Source organism: Sparus aurata, chromosome 13 (assembly GCF_900880675.1).
Source record: "Sparus aurata chromosome 13, fSpaAur1.1, whole genome shotgun sequence".
NCBI classification, from domain to species: Eukaryota; Metazoa; Chordata; class Actinopteri; order Spariformes; family Sparidae; genus Sparus; species Sparus aurata.
This window is the reverse complement of record NC_044199.1, coordinates 21,397,656-21,417,669: the sequence shown is the minus strand read 5'-3', so window position 1 is coordinate 21,417,669 and position 20,014 is coordinate 21,397,656. Positions and strand designations below refer to the sequence as shown.

At 40.5% G+C, this 20,014-nt stretch overlaps 1 protein-coding gene across 1 annotated transcript in view; it reads right to left on the bottom strand.

Moving 5' to 3' along the window:
• hyou1 (hypoxia up-regulated 1) overlaps positions 1–15,690 on the bottom strand; it is a 49,069-nt gene extending 33,379 nt beyond the window's left edge. Inside the window, exons 1-13 of the mRNA XM_030438842.1 lie at positions 15,466–15,690; positions 14,280–14,355; positions 13,920–14,013; positions 12,574–12,652; positions 12,282–12,436; positions 11,863–11,939; positions 11,579–11,760; positions 11,156–11,271; positions 8,785–8,971; positions 8,275–8,409; positions 2,260–2,342; positions 1,975–2,107; positions 1,026–1,210 (exon numbers count right to left, since the gene is read on the bottom strand). Coding sequence (XP_030294702.1) covers positions 1,026–1,210; positions 1,975–2,107; positions 2,260–2,342; positions 8,275–8,409; positions 8,785–8,971; positions 11,156–11,271; positions 11,579–11,760; positions 11,863–11,939; positions 12,282–12,436; positions 12,574–12,652; positions 13,920–14,013; positions 14,280–14,349 — 1,496 coding nt within the window. The 5' untranslated portion in view covers positions 14,350–14,355; positions 15,466–15,690. The remainder of the gene's footprint in view (positions 1–1,025; positions 1,211–1,974; positions 2,108–2,259; positions 2,343–8,274; positions 8,410–8,784; positions 8,972–11,155; positions 11,272–11,578; positions 11,761–11,862; positions 11,940–12,281; positions 12,437–12,573; positions 12,653–13,919; positions 14,014–14,279; positions 14,356–15,465) is intronic.
• Between the last annotated feature and the right edge of the window lie 4,324 nt (positions 15,691–20,014).

Below are 20,014 nucleotides of genomic sequence, written 5' to 3'. Positions count from 1 at the left end.
GTCCGCCACGCTTTTTCACATGTGAGGTTGTGCTGAAAATAATGACACCAAGTAAATAGCTTTTAAGATGAAATATAATGGCAAAATCAAAAATAGTCAAAAACAGCCAATTATACCCTGGAATATCGGATTTCACAACAAACCTAAATATCCCTGACGTCCCACCTTCAAACACAGCCTCATTTGGCCATCCATGAAAAAGCTCCTTAACCTCCCACTTTTTTATAGGAATACACTTTTCTTACGGGCACTGCACTAGTACAGTTAAATACAGTACACAATTCCTAAAAGAGCTGAACATAGATATTTGAATGGTTTCTTTATTTGAAAGTACACAGGAGTTGAAAGCTGCTGAAAATGTACCGAACTGGAAAAAGTGTGAAAATACAGTGTGAATGCTGACAGCAGAACAGAGTCTGAAAATTTTAGCTGAAAGCCAGAAACTAATATGCGTTGCACTACTCAAGTCAAACCACTTTAGCTGAATAAGGTAAGAGATGAAATTAATTTGAACCTGGGAGGTAACTGTAATAATGTCAAAGCTGAAAATTCAGATTACTGCAAAAAAGAGAAAAGCTTAAGACCTTCACTGGGCAGAATCACAGGTAAATCACCTTAACGAACGCAATTCACAACCACAATTAAATCTGAAAAGGAGCTTGAAAAAAGCATAAAACTAAAACAGTAATATTTCAAAAACTGCAAAAGATTTGAGAAAGCTGAATATAAGTTTAATAGTTAAAAGTCTTGCAACCTGTTTAAAGTTTAAATGACTTATTATATGTAGCTCAAACTGTTAAAGCAGTAGAACATCAAAGTGGAGTGGGTTTGAAGAGGATCTGAAGACTTAAGTCAAATGCCATAATACAAATTTTCTGTAAACATTAGTTTCTCCTACTTAGCATTTTATTATCAGTCCAGAGATGTCATTAACACTGTTCAAGTGGTTTAATTTCTGCACAGAAAACCTCTCAAGAACTCCAGCAAGCAGAAAAAAAAGGAAAAAAGAACAAGCGCTGTCTAACCTGATCTCATCCTGACTCAGGAAACTGAGGTCGCCGTAGTTGATGTCGAAAGCAAAGTCAGCATTGTAGCGGTTGAATGTAATGACCTTACGCTGGGGGTAGGGCGCCATCCTCTGGAAGAGGATACGCTTGTTGTGTTTTAGGGTCTTAAACCCCTCTTCCTCCGCCTCACGGGTGAACTCCACCTTATGGATTGAAAGAACATGTAGCTAGTGTTATCATGGCTTATGTTCAGGATTTATTTTTACATCTAATTTTGCAGAAGTTAACAATGGCATCCCATTTTGATTTTAATCCTGCTCAAAAAATTCTTAACAGTTAAAAAATTAGGGACACCAAATGTAAAAAACACCATATATCCATTTTGGACAGACATCGACTCCGTAGCCAGGTGTTGTTGACATACAGACACCACCAGTTTCCTCACCAAAGATTAATCATTCATCAGCAAAGCTGTCAGAAAGTTCCAACAGTCATGTTGAAACAGTCATAAAGCATTTGACTAATTGTACAATAAATACAAGTAGTAATAAATGACTTACAAATACAAATTAAAGTATTAAACTATTAATAAATAGACTAAACAGCAAAGCCATTTTTTATTAGATACTGAAATGGGCAATCAGGGTTAAAGGAATGATCAATAGAATTTTCAAATGAAATATTCAAATCAATAAATAGTCCAAATTAAAAATGTCTTTCATAAACAACATGTCAATCAATAAGTACATCTTCAAAAAATACAAATAACAAAATCATAAATAATGGAAATTAAATATATTTGAAAATACAGTTTATAAACACAAATAAATAGCAGGATTCTCAAATTGAACTAAAAATACAGATTTTAATCAGGTATTTAAAAGGGCAATTTCCTTTTACCCACTGATTTTCCTTTATTACCATTTCTGTGACACTTGTGTTCCTCAGTAAAATGACAGGCACTGACCTGAATGGGAAATACAGCTGCATCACGGACCAGGAAAGGTTTGACCTTAAAGGCCTTACTGAGGGCAGCAGCCTGGTACACGGCGCCCATGGCTGCTGCCTCATCTGCATTGATGTTCTTCCCCAGCTCCTCTCTGCATTGAAAAAAAAAAAACAAATTACAACTGTAGGTATTCTCAGTCCAGCCAAACCTGCTGAACTAAAGCTCAAATTTCTCTGGTGACAATGTGGAATCAAAGTGCAAATTGTGGAAGAATGTAGATCATTTTCATTTTTTGACACTTACTTCCCAACAGCTTTGAGCAGCACTTCCTGAACCTTGGGGACACGGATGGAGCCACCAACCAAAATCACCTGTTCAATTTCATCCTGTTTGCAGAAATATAAGAACTCATATTCTCTCTAGCGATGACTTATGTATTGTCAGTGCTCATTCTATCAAAATTAACAATGATAACAACACCATTTTTTGGGATAATGAGTTTCCCTTCTGCCCCACTTTGTCAGAATGGATGTCACATACTCAGCTGATTCATGCGCTATATTAATAAGAACACTGATATTGACTAACAGTGATGATGAGTGAAGTAGAGTTTAGAGTGGTTCCATACTGCCTTGCATTAAATCAGAGTTAAAAGTTAATTGGTGGGTTTGTGCTTGATTTAGGGTCCAGTAAAGGCATTTAAAACCACCAATTATGGCTTCATGCTCCATATTAATCACTGGCTCAAATGCTGCAGCAATTGACAAGCCTACAACATGAAAACAGTGCAAGCCAACTATTGGATATTTCATAATAGATATTTCATTATAATCAGTGACTTATATTTACTTTTGAAACAATGTGGCATTGTTTACATTTGCTTCTGCTTGCTGCCATATTGATGGTGGTGTGATGGTGGAGAGACCCAACATCAGCGTTTAGTACATCTTGCCTATAAGTAGTGCAAGGACCTTCAATAAAAGCTCTATGGCTTGTGTTCATGTCAGGAACCTGAGACAGTGCAACATGTTTTGATTTCTTGTAGAAACTATGACCGCCAAAGACAAGATCTACTCAGAGAATTGCAAGAAATTGGCTTGGAAGAAGTATCTCTGAAAAGTATTTCAGAATTAGGGTCAAGCAGGATGGGAAAATGCTGTTTTTTTTTCAAAATTCTTAAAAGACACTTGTCTATATAGCAGGATATAGTGCACTAAGGTGCTAGTCCCATAGATGGCAACAACGCAACTTTTGGATGCCAGCTGCCGTAAAACCCAGAAGAAGACGTCGATGACGATGACGACGACGACGACGAAGAAGACTAAACCCAAACCAAACTAAACCACTGTGAAATTAGCGCAGTTATTATTGATAATATTTTCACGTATTGCAAAAACAACAACACAAAACTTACCATATGTTATCAGGTACAGCCACCCGCTGTACAAACTAATTTTGATTAAATCCGCTGGTTCTATGTTTCCCATCGCGGCACAGAGAAGGCTGCTCTGCCACTGCAGGGGACGACCAGCTAACATCCATGCTAGCTGCCTCATCGAACCGTGAGTCAGCAAACGTTGCGCCGCTGCACACTTGGGGTCCGTTTCACAAAGCAGGTTCAACAAACTCTGAGTCTAACCCTGAACTCTGAGTTGATCTACTCTGAGATAGGAAACTCTGAGTTTTCGGTTCCAGAACAGCAGATTTGAGTTAGTTTGATCAACTCGGAGTAGTTTCACCTGGAGTTAAGCGCGTGCACCACAAGTATAAAAAGACAGCATCAATGGAGCCCCGATTCGACGAGTCACCATGGCAACGGGGAAGAGGAGGGCTACGTTTTTCACCCCACTGGAATTAGAAATATTAATGCACTCATACGGTGAGAGGGAGACGGTGTGGGAGAACATTGGTGCTCGGGTCAATGCGTAAGTTTAAATGTAGTCCTTTGCAATCACAATAATATTACAGGGGGAAACTTGAGTGGTAGCCTATTAATTTATTTAATTTAGGTGCAATCCCGCGGGAGAGAAGCGCACTTGGCTGCAGCTTAAGATGAAACATAAATACATTGTTCAAACAGGTAAGACCTCGGCATAATCTCATGGGGGTACCTCATTTTGATCATGTTTTACAAGTAAATATTAAGTGGCTGTTTGACTGTACAGTTGTTTTATCCCCAACATAATGCTGTTTTCACACATAAATGTCTTCTCATCTATATCATGTTCTGTTAAATAATTAAGCCTATTTAAACTAACACAGACTTCTACTCAGCCAACAGAAAGAAAGCAGATGCCCATAAAATGGGTGGGGACCCAGCACCGCCACCTCTAACGGAGGCAGAGGAGCTGAAAATGATAAAGATGGGTAGTCGCCGTTTCAGGGCGAGGCACACTTTTCTGACCGCTCTGCATACAGTTGCCTTGCTCTGCATCTCTGACGTTGTATAAAAAAAACTCCCATTTGCAAAAAAACGCAGCGCAACACACAATATCTGCTGGGATGCGAGAGCATTACTTCGGTTGGTAATGTTGGAAATGTAAGGACGGATTAGGTTGTGTATGTAAATGATGGACTGTGACCTGAAACAGTACCGCTCAAAAAAAATTATTGTCTGGAAATGCAAGAACATCTATGCACGGTCTGATAATCGTCTCCCGACAAATATTTAATTCTCTGCGCAGTAATGCTGCACCTTCATCCACAGGATCATTATCAAAAGGACATGCCATGGTAGTGAAAATAGTCGCCACCTAATGTAATTTCTAATGTAGGCCTACTGACTGATTTTTGCAATGATTTTCTCAAAAAACAGACGGCAGAACTATACTACACCAAAACTCGCCTGCTGACTGACTGAGGAAATCAAATACCGTGTGTGGCTGAAAGAGGGCGGAGACAGAGAGAAACTCGAGGTTTGTTTCGAAAAACCTGGTCCCGACCAGGTTAGGTTCATATAGTATGTTACCATGGTAACTGACCGAGAGCTTAAGTTACCTCTCTCTGTGAAACAGGCTAGAGTTACCCCTCTTTCTCTGGTTCGAGTTACCTCCCTTTGTGAAACGGAAAACTCAGAGTTTCCCTCATTTCAGGGTTAACAGACTCAGAGTTTTCACTAAACCTGCTTTGTGAAACGGACCCCTGGTCAACAGGTGAACCAGCAGGTCCAACGTCTCCGCCTTTGTTCGTCCGACTTCGTAAGATTTTTGGATTTTTCTTTGTGACATCCCGTTATGTTCAATCACAAGTAGCCTAGTTAGCGTTTAGTGACAGTAGCAGTGGTTTGTTGGGCGTTACCATAAGATGTCGCCATCTCTCTATAAAAGCAAGGAATCTCTGTCTGTCTGTGTATGTGTGTGTTCCTCAAATATCTCTGCGGATCAGGATCAGACTGACCTGAGACTTTCAACATGGCTGCTGCGTGGTTCAAGAGTGTGCGACTTTGCATTTGTTTGGACTGCAATGATACCGTTAATAAATGATTTCATAAATGCTTTACAAATTACGCAAGCATTGTCCACCGGAGCCACCACAGTCACGTGTGCACCAGAGCCAATCACTGCACACCGTAGCCACATGCGCACCAGAGCCAATCATTGCAGAGCCCACCGCCACCCCCCACCTCAAGAAACAAGCGGGTCTATACCTGCAGCGGTGCGAGCTGGATCGGGATTTTGCCAGCAGTTCGGTCCCGTTCTGTTCTGTGCATCTAAACTGACTGTTGTGGATTAATGACACTAAACAAGTCCAGGCCGAGTCTGTTCGGGTCTGAGGAGACACACGAACATCCACAGATTCCGATTCCACTTTGTTGTCCGCACGTCTCCGGAATCTGTGGATGTTCGTGTGTAGCTAGCCGCTAGCCCACCGACACGGCCCACCTCCTGAGTCGACGGACTGGACCCACTGGCACGTCCAAAACCGGACTTGGGGTAAATAATGTCCGCCACGCTTTTTCACGAACATTGTTTGCTTTGTGTCTGGTGCAGGAAGAAACGGTAAAAACGGGCTTTTGTCACGAAAGTGTCCAAGCAGCAAGTCTGGTTGTTGAGGAACAGGAAGTTGTGGGAGGGACGGAAGCGGATGAATGACAGGCAACGACGGTCAGTGTAGAGACAGCAATATTGAGAGTTGAGAGATTTGTGACATTTAGCATGTTTGGAGTGTATAGTTAGTGTGTTATGTAGTGTTTGGTGTAGTGTGTTTAGTGTGTAGTGGAGTCGTTTTTTTTTTTAATGAGTCAAAACAATGAGGAGACTGCTGAATGAGCATTGCCTGCATTTATATGTAAATAGTTACATATAACTTTGTACATTTTCAAATGTATGCACATATTTAGCAAACAACAATTTATATTTGCATTATAAGTAATAAAAAATGTTTGTTAAACATATTTGTGGTTTTCACAGTGAAAAAAATCTAACTTTTTCTACTCGGATTTTATGTTTTTTTGTGATTTTAGGTCCATTGTGTTAATACAGTATATCAAAATAAAAAAAATAACTGTACCGTCACACATGTGAGGTTGTGCTGAAAATAATGACACCAAGTAAATAGTTTTTAAGGTGAAATATAATGGCAAATCAAAAATGGTCAAAAACAGCCAATTATACCCCGGAATATCGGATTTCACAACAAACCTAAATATCCCTGACGTCCCACCTTGAAACACAGCCTCATTTGGCCATCCATGAAAAAGCTACTTAACCTCCCACTTTTCTATAGGAATACATTTTTCTTACGGGCACTGCACTAGTTTAAATAAATAAACGATGCTTAGCCTGGCGGTGGGAAAGTTAAGCCTGGCGGGCCTCAAATACACTGGGGGAAACCCTGCCCAAAGTTGAATTCCGATCAATCATTTCATTTGTTTTTGTTTTTTTTTTTTCAGATTGGAAAGCTTTTTGGTAACTCTCAGGTTACTGCATATGTGAAAAAAGTTGCATAACGCCTTTTTTTGGATTCAAAGGAACTGCATGTAAAGTGTACATTACCTTCAGCTTTGTCACTTGTTGGTGTAATTGCCTTGTTGGTAATTGTACGCACAAGGTTTTAAAAAGGAAGAAAAATGTGTTGAATTAAAAAGGTGATTTTCTCTGGTTCTGCTCTATCAATTTCATTTGTGTGTTTTTTTATTTTTAAACGTATGAGTCCAATAGTGCTATAGGAGTACAATGCAAGACCGATGAACCACTTTTCAACACATGACCAACATTACACACAAAGCAACAGTGAAATCGCTGGATGCAAGTTATTAGATTACATGCAGCTTCCTTTGGAGCCACAAAAGGCCTATTACTTTTTCCACATATACAGTAGTACTAACCAAGACCTGCAAACTGACTTTAAATCTGCAATATTGGTTGACTTGCCCTTTGAGCACACCTACAACTTAAAACTGCCATGACAAAAGGAAAGAAGTTGGACAAGTATGCACAAGGGAGGTAGAAGATAATTAATACTTTTCTACCACCCTTACCACAGAAAAAAAAGAAAACAAAAACTCTAATTGTAAGCTATAAACTATAGCGACAGAATGCATCTTTCTGGAGTAAGATAGCTTTGGCCACCACATGGGGTTTTTGAATGAACAGAGGAGTTTCCAGTTCCATTTTTGTGTGCTTCAAGTTCAAAACCTCTCAACTTTTCAGAAAGTCACTGGAAGTGTCACTGCCATATTTTTTTCTAGCAAACAATTGTATATTTGGTCATTCTGGACTTGTCATCCATTGCCCTGCTAATCCAGAAAATTGAGAAGTTTGACCTGGCTGTGTCTGTCTATCCTGAGCTTAAATACGCATTCTAAGCTTGAGTGGTCAGCCCTATGTTGCCAAAGTGTTAGCGGCTGTCAATCAAAACCAGTGTGTGCCATTTTTTCTCTCAGCTTATAAGCGTTTTATCCCCAAGTGTGCTATTCCACTTGCTATGTGGTCAGGGCCGCCAATTGTGGAGTCTTAACCGCAGGTTGTCATACACTGATGCTCTTCATTGGCAGCTTTTGTCTGACACTAACCCATAAAGACAACGCTTGACAAGATGGGGATGAGACTCAACAATTAACACTTTCTCCAGAAAGTGACATTTTGGAGTTCAGTGTACCAGCAGATTTTGTGTCTGTATGATGTGAAAACGTGAAACTTTTGGTGCACATACAGTGAGAATGGATTTCTAGCTTACTGTTGCTACAACTTGCTTTTGCTATTCTTATTCTACCTAGCGTTTATGTGTCCTGCATCTGCAGAGACCTACAGCCAAACTTCTCCACAGGGGTCATTTAAGTTTCAGGGTATCCCTGAGTCTCACAACAAGAATACTGACCAGCTTCATTTCTGCGGCAGCAAGGGCATCCTGCACAGGGCGAGGCACTCTTTGGAAAAGATCAGCACACAGCTCTTCAAACTCAGTCCTGGTCACCTTAGCTTTAAAGTCAATGTCATCCATCAAACCTTCCACCTGAAAAAAAAAACAAACACATTCATCACTGTAATGGTACCTTCAAGATTATTTGCACAGGGGTCTGTATCACTGATGTGATTTCTCAACAAAAAACTGCAACATATTAATATTCAAGAGCTTAAAAACAGTGAATTTTAAATAATAATAATAATAATAATAATAATAATAATAATAATAATAATAATAATAATAATAATAATAATAATAATAATAATAAGAATAATAAGCAGTCTTAACATTTTAAGTCATTTTCATGGTGCTGCAGATGGTTCATCACTTTGGTTTTAGTTGAGTTGTGACTTACATCATTACTGTGAGATGTACAACCAGCAGGATAGACTGAGGGCTTCAGGTTAACATCCCTGGACTCACCTGAGCCATGAACTCCATGTTTGCGCTAAGCACCGTCTTGAGCCTCTGAGCCTCTTTGAGGAGCTTGGCCATGGCCCGGTGGTTCTCCCTCACATCCTTCTTGCTCTTCTTCTGCTCATTGAACAGTTTGGCCAGGTGGTCCTGGAGCCGCAGGTCCATCTCAAAGCCCCCCAAACCACGGTCAAACCTACAGCCAAAACAAGAGAGAACTTATTCTGAGGACAGATTTTACTATTTTAAAATGTGGATTGGTGTTTCAAATCATTTGATGATCAAAATCAGGAAGCATTTAAAACAGTTTATATACACTTAAAAAAGGTAAAAAAAAAAAAAAAAGATGTGAACACCACAGGCAGGTATAGCCATTAAAGCTCTCACCCATCAAGAAAAGACAGTAGCCCCTTTCACACAGAGACGACGCATTATCGCCAATTCTCCGCCACTGATCATTCACACGGAGACAAACCGCTGTGTAATTTACACAGGAAGCCGGCGCTGCGGCTCCTAAAGAGGCGTGACGGTACACGTCATGATGATGATGACGTCAGTGTTTTTTTCAAGGTGTTCCCCAGGTGTCCTCCTGTCAATCTAAACCTGCAAATATTTTATGGATGCTGTTATAGTGATTGAGTTCTTGACCCACCAAACAGCCCGGAAAGTGTCAAAGTTACGTTTTTCGCTCTAAATTACATAATTACCGTCAGTAAACTGGACGCTTGCTGACTTTATCACTCACGGGGACAGAGGCTGTTTTCTAGGGGGAGGTTCACTGAAGTCTCGGTCAGAAGGGCTGATCGTCGCAGTGATTCTTTTTTTTTTTTTTTACAACAAACACTTGGTAAGTTAAAGTTTTTTGCCGGTGACAGAAGCTGTTTTTTGGGTAGAAATGTGACGAGGAGTCGGTAGGACAGGCGGGAGGACAGACACTTATCCATGTACATCTGTGGTATTTTTTTCCTCATACAAGTTGCCAAAGACAGTTACAGTTACTACATTACTTTTTTTTGGTCCTGTAACGTTGCTTTGTGGGACATTTCTCTTTATTCAGTTGAGTGAGGGACCTGGATAGTCATCAGACCGTTCGATCTGCACGCCTTCGAAATTTCACCCCTCACGGCCTCCGAGAAATTCACACACACACACACACAGGTAGAGTTGGAGAATTGGCGCAGGATCCCCAGTGTTAAATTACACTTTACCACCTTTACTTAGAACTGTGTTAAGGTTAAGATACACTATATTGCCAAAAGTATTCACTCACCCATCCAAATAATTGAAATTAGGTGTTAGGTGTACGCATAGTGCATAGAGGTCGCCAAATTTCTGAAGAGTCAATCACTACAGACCTCCAAACTTCATGTGGCCTTCAGATTAGCTCAAGAACAGTGAGTAGAGAGCTTCATGGAGTGGGTTTCCATGGCCAAGCAGCTGCATCCAAGCCATACATAAGCAAGTGCAATGCAAAGTGTCAGATGCAGTGGTGTAAAGCACACCGCCACTGGACTCTAGAGCAGTGGAGACATGTTCTCTGGAGTGCCGAATCACTCTTCTCCATCTGGTAATCTGATGGACAAGTCTGGGTTTGGCGGTTGCCAGGAGAACGGTACTTGTTTGACTGCATTGTACCAAGTGTAAAGTTTGGTGGAGGGGGAATATGGTGTGGGGTTGTTTTCCAGGAGCTGGGCATAGCCCCTTACTTCCAGTGTAAGATACTCTGAATGCTTCAGCATACCAAGAGATGTTAAACAATTCCATGCTCCCAACTTTGTGGGAAAAAGGTCCATAAAGACATGGATGAGAGAGTTTGGTGTGGATGAACTTGACAGGCCTTCCCGTCCAACACCAGTGTGTGACCTCACAAATGCGCTTCTGGAAGAATGGTCAAAAATTCCCATAAAGACACTCCTAAACCTTGTGGAAAGCCTTCCCAGAAGAGTTGAAGCCGTTATAGCTGCAAAGGGTGGACTGATGTCATATGAAACACTATGGATTAAGAATGGGATGTCCCTTAAATTCATATGCGAGTCAAGGCAGGTCAGCAAATACTTTTTGCAGTATTTTGTGTGTGAGAATTGGCTTCCTGTCAAATTCATACACAAAATACACAATTTGTTTTATTCATACTGTAAACAAATTGCATATTAAAAAGTAACCTGTAGCTGCTATAAGCTAATTCATTCAGTTAGCCATGAAGCTAGAAGTTCCATATGACTTGGCTGTGTTGGTTTTTACACTGCAAGCACAGGAGGTTTGGGCAACCAGTAGGAAGACCGGACAGACATGGCAGGGAATGTAATTGGGGAGTGGCACCATAATTGGCAATGGAGCAAACAGGCACCCTCCCCATGAATACAGCAAGACTGTGACTCACCCAACACCTCTTATCTGCAACTGGGGCTGGGTACCAGACTCCTTCGTTTTCACTGTCTGATAAGAGACAATGGTGGCAGTTGTGCTGCCGGACCCCATATCATAAAACATCACATTCTGAAAAGGGAACAAGATCACAACTTGAGGAAATTGTAGTCACTTATTAGTGAATCATTAATCATATTTATCATTCATTCATTCATATAGCCTAAATATAATGCTAAATAAAAGAGTCTGAACAATATCAAATACATGATTCTTACCAAGTGCTTCACTAGAACATTGTAAAATACATTTAAAGGATAGAGCTCTCAATCTTCTATATTTCTGTCATAGTCAACTAATCTTTTGAAAAGACCACACCCAACAATGTGTTAGTCCACCTCTTAATATTCTGTGAGTTGGAGGGTTGCTGGGTTTGCACCTTAGGTGTTGCGTCTATATCTTTCCTCCTGAAGACCCCGTAGTTCAAGGCCACGGCAGTGTTGTCATTAATGAGTTGAAGAACCTTTAGACCTGCCATCTGCGCAGCCTGTAGGACTGCCCTGCGCTCTGCCTGGTTGAAGAAGGCTGGGACAGTTATCACTGCATCTTTGATTGGTTGTTCTGTGGATTGGAAAGATAGGAAGGGGGAAGAAACACATTAATATGCTTAACATACTCAAACATGCCACACAACAGTGTACCTTCTTTCACAAGCAGACTGACCTGCAAAGTCCTGAGCCAATCCACAAGAATAATTAAGAACCATCCCAAGGAGCTCTTCAGGCGTGTACTGCATTTCCCTTGGAGGAAAATGGCAGATAGATAGGTCAGCTGCCCATATCTAATATATTGTTTCTTTCTATATTCTATTGATATTGTTTTTGCAGGTGGTACTATGATTTTGATGTTTCCATGACACCATGCTACCAGAGGAAAGCTTTAGTACCTCATCATTTGACATGCTATTACAAAAGATCTGTGATGATCAGCAATGATCTGGCACACCCAGATCATTTCTGATCATCTAATCTTTGAGGTCAGGGAGATCTCATGCAAACAACTCAATATGACAAATCACCAGACACGTATGCATATGATGGGAAATTGGAGAAATGAGGCAGGGTACAATTAAAGAGACTCACTCTGAATTTTTAAAGTAAACTGTGCCTCTAACTGGGTCCTCCTGAAGCTGATGCTCAGGAAAATGTTTCTGGTAGTGTGCCACCTGGAGATTGTTGTGCTTTTTACCCAGGAGGGTTTGGAGGCGTCTATAAACAGTCTTGGGGTTTTTCATAGACTGAAATGTACACAATATATGATTGTTAATAGCATACAAGTAAGATTTACTTTATGTAATTTTTGATATCTGAATAGTAAATTTACTATGGAAATGATATTCATCAGATTAAGATGGAATTTGAGAAGAGTTCATACCACTCCTAATGCACTGTCTCCAAAAAGTCTTTCATTTTCCTTGAGACATACAGCCGTGGGTGTTTTCCTCCGCGACTCCCTGAAGAAAAAGACAATAGAAACATTGTTCAACTCTGAAATGTAGTTACCTCCACCAAGGAGGTTATGTTTTCACAGGTGTTCATCTGTTGGTTGATTTGTCAGCAGGATTACATAAGAAACTACTTAACAGATTTCCATCGAAACTGGATAGAGGATGGGTCTCTGACCAGAATAGACACCATTAACTTTTGATGTGGATCCATTTACTTTTGGTGTAGATGCAGATGAAAAGGGACAGATCCAGAATTTTTTTCTAAACATTTTCATTAATTTCTAAGAGAATACTACATGGATCTTGATGAAAAAAGTCAAGTGTATGTAGGTGGTATCTATAAGGGAGTACAATTTAATGCAGATCCTAGATCTGGTAGGCTTACATTATTGTTGAGCAGTTATGGGTAGTTTAAAATTTCAAGTGATACAGGGATATTAAGTTTGAAATTGGATTAGGCTTGACGGAAAAGGGGAATGTTGGCCCTTAATGAGGAATGTGCTCTTCTGAGTACCATCCTATGGAGCTTTTCCACTGGCAATTTTTAGATGTGCCAAGTCACACCGTGCATTGTTGATTTGCTTTTCCAGTACCGTTTTATCATGCCAAGTTGAGCAGAGCTGCGCCACATCCAAAATGGACCTTTTCCAGAGTGCTGCCAAAAGTGTGCCAACACATGATGAGGCCCTGTGTCCCCCTAAAACATGCCTGTATTTTGCGATACTCAACTCATGTCTGCTTATGAGAAAGGGGTTTTGAAAAGTCTGTGTCCCAGTTTCTACTTTCAGATATCTGCTGTAATTTAAAGTTTCATCGTGTTCACTTTCAGCTGTTTTGGGAAGAGGTGTGAAGTTACCGCTGGTGAAAACAACAACAACCCCTGAATTTGCTGCTTCACAATACAAGCTTTTATAAAAACCTAAATCAAATGTGTTTACAACCGACAAGCAGAGCTTTGTTAGCAGCTATTCTTTCATAGTACTGCCGGGAGGAAGAGTGTTTACAGCTGCTCCTCTGACCACTTACCAAGTACATCATCTGTTAAAGACACACCTTCAATTACATAGCTCTCTTGTAATGGAGATGCAAATCCCTGCCATGCTGGGCTGACATGATAAGTCAAACAGAGTCAAGTCAAGCAAGCCAACCATCCCATGTATATGGAAAAGCCCCATTAATTTCATGTTGTATACATTTCAGTTGCTTTTGTTGAGCATGCTCCTTTAGTAAGGAAACTGTGGACACACACTATGATACTTGCTTGTATACTCACTTGTTGAGAACAATCTCCATTGGCACACCAGGTTTCACTATTGCCATTTTCATCCACTCACTGCCCAGGTCCAATGACATGACAGCTACAGTCACTGCAAACACAAAGACATGTGTTACAAAGCTGGTACAGGTAAGATCCTGAGGTACAGTAGGGTTGCATTACTGACCAAGGTTATCTTTTTCCAAACACCAATCATTAACACCTGTATGTATTTGTCCGAATGGCTGTAAAACTAGGCTATAGCTAAACAGTGAGCCCGTCTTTACCAGATAAAATCTTTTTGGGACAGGACTGCTCATCGCAACAACCACAGCTTAATTTTTTTTTTTTTAATATGTCAGTATATGACCATATTACCTGTGTGAGAAGGCAACACTGCCAGGACAAGGCAGAAGAGAGCAATCAGCCCTAGCTTTCTGTCCCCCATGATGAGCTGTAAAGACAAACAAATAAAAAAACAAACACTTAAAATCATCTGAGTGGATTTACAGAGGTCATTCCTTGTCCTAACCTTGTTCATATATGGCCAGTATATCAAATCCTCAGCTTTGAGCATTCTCTTACAGTAAACTCATCACACAGCATCATCAATACCAAGAACCTTTTATTTCATGCTCATATTTGTCCAACCACCTGCACTGCACTGTAGAGAAGATGTTTTTGTCCAGTCTCGTTACTTGTTCTTTTCATTTACTGCATGGAAGCAGGTGCAACCTCCATGAGCACCAAGATGATCGTCCACCAATCCTGCTCTTTGGGCTTACACTTAAGCTTAATGTCTTCACGGGACTTCAAGGAAGAAGGGATATTTGCATCATACCACTTTTGGTAAATGTCCAATCACCATTTATGTTTCTTCAGTGCTAATGTGACTGTGATTAGCCAGGTAATGGACAGCTAATGTCCTGGCATTTGTCCAAGGATATGCAAATAATCTAATACACCAGACCCCACCCACACAGGTACACACAGTGTGCAAACACGTGGCATTACTATAACTATCATACTTTAATGCTGGCCTAAGCTTAAACATGTATAAGAAGGAACTCTGCACTCAGAAAAGAGAATGAGACTGTGTTGACAACAGGGAATACTCATATTGTAGCCTTAAAATTCAGATTGTGTCCATAAAATCCAAAACATTGTTTTAGGGAGAGGACAACAGGCATCTGCGCAGAGACCTCTAGCCCCAGTTGAGGCAGTGACGCATAAATGCAAAATGGATGCACAATTCAAACCTTCATCATTCAGCACAAATGTTTTAGCTTCCGAAAATCACTTAGATGACCTGGCTAGTCAAAGGATACGTTGCTCATGTGTATTAGCGATATAGCCAAGTTGTCTACAGCAAATCATTTTAGCGTTGCACCATTCAATGTAAGAACCATTCAGTTAAAACACAACTGGGAAACGTGGACAAATTACAAATCTAGCACTATGAAGAAAAAGCTATTTTATAAGTTGACAGCTACTGTTTGCTAGCTCACCGACAACCGTCAATATAAAAGCATGATTGACACACTGTGCTGTGGGCTGAACTTACCTTTTCCACAGTCGGCACGAATGAGACTTAGAAGGGGCTACCAACAGACTGTGCTTCTCCGGTCAAGTTGAGGAAATGGTGTCCCTGATTTTGTCTTAACTCTCTTTGTTGGCACACTTTATAGTTTCTTCTTCCACTTATTACCGGCTTGCTCTCGGCAGTCGGCCCCAGAACGCGGCGTCACCTCATTGGACCTACTCGAGCTGCTGCTGGAAGAGGAAATGGTCAAGGTAGCAGCATCCACAAATACTGTTTCCGGTTAGCATTTGAGAGCAAAACATAACGTAGACAAAAGGAGAGGTGTTGTGAAAGGCTATCAGTTATTGATGATCTAGTATCAAATTGATGATAAAGAAAAATGTGAATAGGGCTCTTAAAAAATGAAATGTGTTAAGCACTTTGTCACTTTGTCACTTAACAATAACAAAATGCTGTGAATGTCCTTTCAGAATTTCAAAAAGAGGCATTTCAGAATTGTGCTTTAATACGTTAATCTGGCCCAAAGGAAAAACAAACACTTGTCCGGGAGACAAATTAAAGACTGTGCGGTAAAGACATGCTATTTTGGATATACTATTTCATAACTACAACAAAACTGTTAGCAAAACACGACCATGACCAAATTACTAGCTATGTACGTACTCTTGTTTTGAAGGGTGGACTCCCTTCCTTCCGCAAATTAACTACGCTTGCAGCGATGCCTTGTGCAACAACAAGCCGCTCCACGCACTGCCCCATGATTGGTCCACGTGAGGTGAATGACGTCGACTTCTGTCTACATCCAATTGGTCCACGTCCAGATAGTGGGTATAAATTGAATGATGACATTTCCAGGTAACGTCTGAGCAAACCGTTTGGTTAACCTAAAAGTGACATGTCATGTCATAAAAGACCCCATCGTCTGTAACCGTTTTATCCTTTTTATGGAGTCTCGGGGTTTGTTGCTGGAGCAAATCCCAGCTGTCTCCGGGCGAAGGCAGGGTACACCCTGGACGAGTCGCCAGCTCATCGCAGGGCCCTCAGGAGCAATTTGGGGTTTAGTGTTTTGCTCAAGGACGCTTGAACATGAAGCTCAGCTCAGCCCGGGGGAGCCGGGATGTTAACCAGCAACCTTCCAATCAATGGTCGACCTGCCTTACCTGCTGAGCTACAGCCGCCCCACTAAAAGTAGATGATTTAGTTAATTGTTTGTTCACTCACTTTATTTTGAGTAAACCCATTACTTACATGAACAGTGTTGTATGTTGTTTACGTTAAAAGTGAAAGGCGTTTTAATTGTTTGACTCTGTATTTTCGTCAGTGCAGGCCCTGACCAATTTGGTGCCTTAGGCAAGATTTGAGTTGGTGCCCCCTTGCACCGCAGTCAATTTCACAATCAATTTTCATACACTCACACAGAAACTGTAAGTATGTATTCAGGATTATATTTCTTCAAGTCAAAAATATCACACCGAATAAAGCTGAAGAAAGAAACAAGTGATAGATTAAAAATACAATATAAAGAATACATTGCACAAACATAGTAAAGAATATTCTATTTACATACAAAATAAAAACACGAAAACAAGTGACTGCTGTGCTGAGGTAGAGGGGACAGGAGCACCTGATGCTGTGTCACTGGGGGTGGTGGTGAAATATTTTAAAAGTGCATCTGAAGAGAAAAGAAAAAGAAAAGAGAAGTCTGACCATTTAAAAAAAAAAAGATGCATTCAACTTTACCGCCATTGCAATGCAATTCAATGTAACCAGAGTGCAAAAAGCAAGTGCAAGTGCATATATATATACACACACACACATACATACATATATATATATATATATATATATATATATATACACACACATATATATATATATATAAACACGTACAAATATATATATATAAACACACACATTAGGTTAGACTGAATTGCATTGCAATGGTGGTAAAATTGAATGAATATTATCTATTTTCACTATTGGTCTATGTTAGTCTTATGTATAGCACACACCATACATCTTTTTTTATTTTTTTATTATTATAAATGGTCAGACTTCTCTTTTCTTTTTCTTTTCACCACCACCCCCTACATATATATATATATATATATATATATATATATATATATATATATATATATATATATATATATATATATTAGGGATGGGACTTTAACGCGTTAATTACGATTAATTAATTACACAAAAATGCATAAAAAAATTAACGCATTTTAATCGCACTTATTTTTGTACCGCGGAACGTTTCTCACTGGAAGAGTTTCAGGGGTACCGATTATACTGGAGCATCAACTAACGTTCATGACTTCAGACAACAACAATGAACGAAGAAGCAGATGAGACTGCTTTGGTTGGCCCCGTGGATGGGAAATTTTGTTTTCAAAAGCGGACGGATGGCAGCGTAGATAAGAGCATGCTATTGCTGCACTTTATGGCAAAAATTGCACTGGTCAGGGCAGCGTTTAGCTCAGTGGGTAGAGCGCGCGTCCCATGTGCCGAGGCTCTGCAGCAGACCCGGGTTCGATTCCCGGCCTGGGTCCGTTTGCTGCGTGTCACTCCCCCCCCCCCTCTCTCTCCCTGTTTCCTGTCATATCTTCAGCTGTTCTGTCAATAAGGCCAAAATTGCACTGGTCTGTTGGTCTTGAAAAAACAAAAACAATTTTTTGTTGCTTAAGCTTCTGTATTCAGTCATTATTCAATGGTATACTAAAATCCATGTGAAAAAAATTGCTTCTCACTGTTCTCAGGTCAAATATTTATATGCGATTAAAATGCGATTAATTTCGATTAATTAATTACAAAGCCTCTGATTATTTCGATTAATTTTTTTAATCGAGTCCCGGCCCTAATATATATATATATATATATATAAAATGTATATATATATATATTTATATATATGAACACACACGGTGGGATACATGCATACAGAGACCATCAAGCGCTTGTATGACACAGCAAAGGTGTTTGCTGCGTCATACAAAGACACGGCGGGTGGAACCAAAGATCTCAAATTTGGACTCATCAGACCAAAGGACAGATTTCCACTGGTCTAATGTCCATTCCTTGTGTTTCTTGGCCCAAACAAATCTCTTCTGCTTGTTGCTTTTCCTTAATAGTGTTTTTAGCAGCTATTTGACCATAAAGGCCTGATTCGCGCAGTCTCCTCTAAACAATTGATGTAGAGATGTGTCTGCTACTAGAACTTTGTGTGGCATTCATCTGGGCTTGAATCTGAGGTGCTGTTAACTTGCGATTTCTGAGGCTGGTGACTCGGATGAACTTATCCGCAGCAGCAGAGGTGACTCTTGGTTATCCTTTCATAGGGCGGTCCTCATGTGACCGAGTTTCATTGTAGCGCTTGATGGTTTTTGCAACTGCACTTGGGGATACATTCAAAGTTTTTGCAATTTTCCAGACTGACTGACCTTAAGTTCTTAAAGTAATGGACTGTCGTTTCTCTTTACTTAGCTGATTGGTTCTTGCCATGATATGAACTGTTAAACAGTTGTCAAATAGAGCTGTCACCTGTGTACTAACCTGACTTCTGCACAACACAACTGATGGTCCGAACCTCATTAAGAAGGCAAGAAATTCCACAAATGAATCCTGACAACCTTCGTTTCGTTTTCTTCCGCTTTCTCCATGCACACCCATTATAAGCAGGTGATGTTACCGCTTTATACCACCTTTTTTCACAGTGGAGTGGGGGTTATTGGGGCCAAATCCAGTGACTCTATGGGCGAAGGCCAGGGTACTCCCTGGATGAGTCGCCAGCTCATCGCAGGGCCCTTACTGATGGCAGTGGCTGCCACAAGGGTGCCAACTGCACTTCAGGAGCAATTTGGGGTTCAGTATCTTGCTCAAGGATACTTCGGCATGTAGCTCAGTCCCACCCTGGGGAGCCAGGGATTTGAACCAGCAACCTTCCGGTTACTAGTCTTTTGATAACTTTTTGTCAGGAGGGTCCGCAGATGCTACATGCAAGGTTTGGTGCAAATTAGTGAAATCGTCTAGGAGAAGTTCGAAAAAGTAGGTTTTTCATTTGTCATTATTTTGCGAATGGAAAATTACTGTGAAAGTGGGCATGGCTTACACCACACAATTCAGCTGAATTCAGGGAACACACAGATATGAGGTTTAACAATGTGCGACATTGTGCGAGTTATGGGCCAAAAACGCTTTTGCATTGAAAATAGCACCACCTCCTGGTCATTTTTGGTGTGTAAGTTACAGGGGCCATTCTATAGCACTATGAATTTTGTTTCCACAAGTGTTATGGTGTGGGCACAGTGCCAAATATTAAATTAAACGGCCACCAGAGCGACACCTAGTGGTGGATCGGTAAACCCTCCCTCAGCTGTCCTCAGGAGGGCACTGACGATAATTGTACTAAGTTTCGTGTTAATCCGAAGTACCCTTATGGAGATCTAAAATACTTCAATTTAAAGAGCCAGTTTTGTGCAAATCGGTGAAATCGCCTGGGAGGAGTTCGAAAAAGTAGGTTTTCGACATTTTTCGACGTAGTGAAAAAAAAACGGTAGGCGGAAAT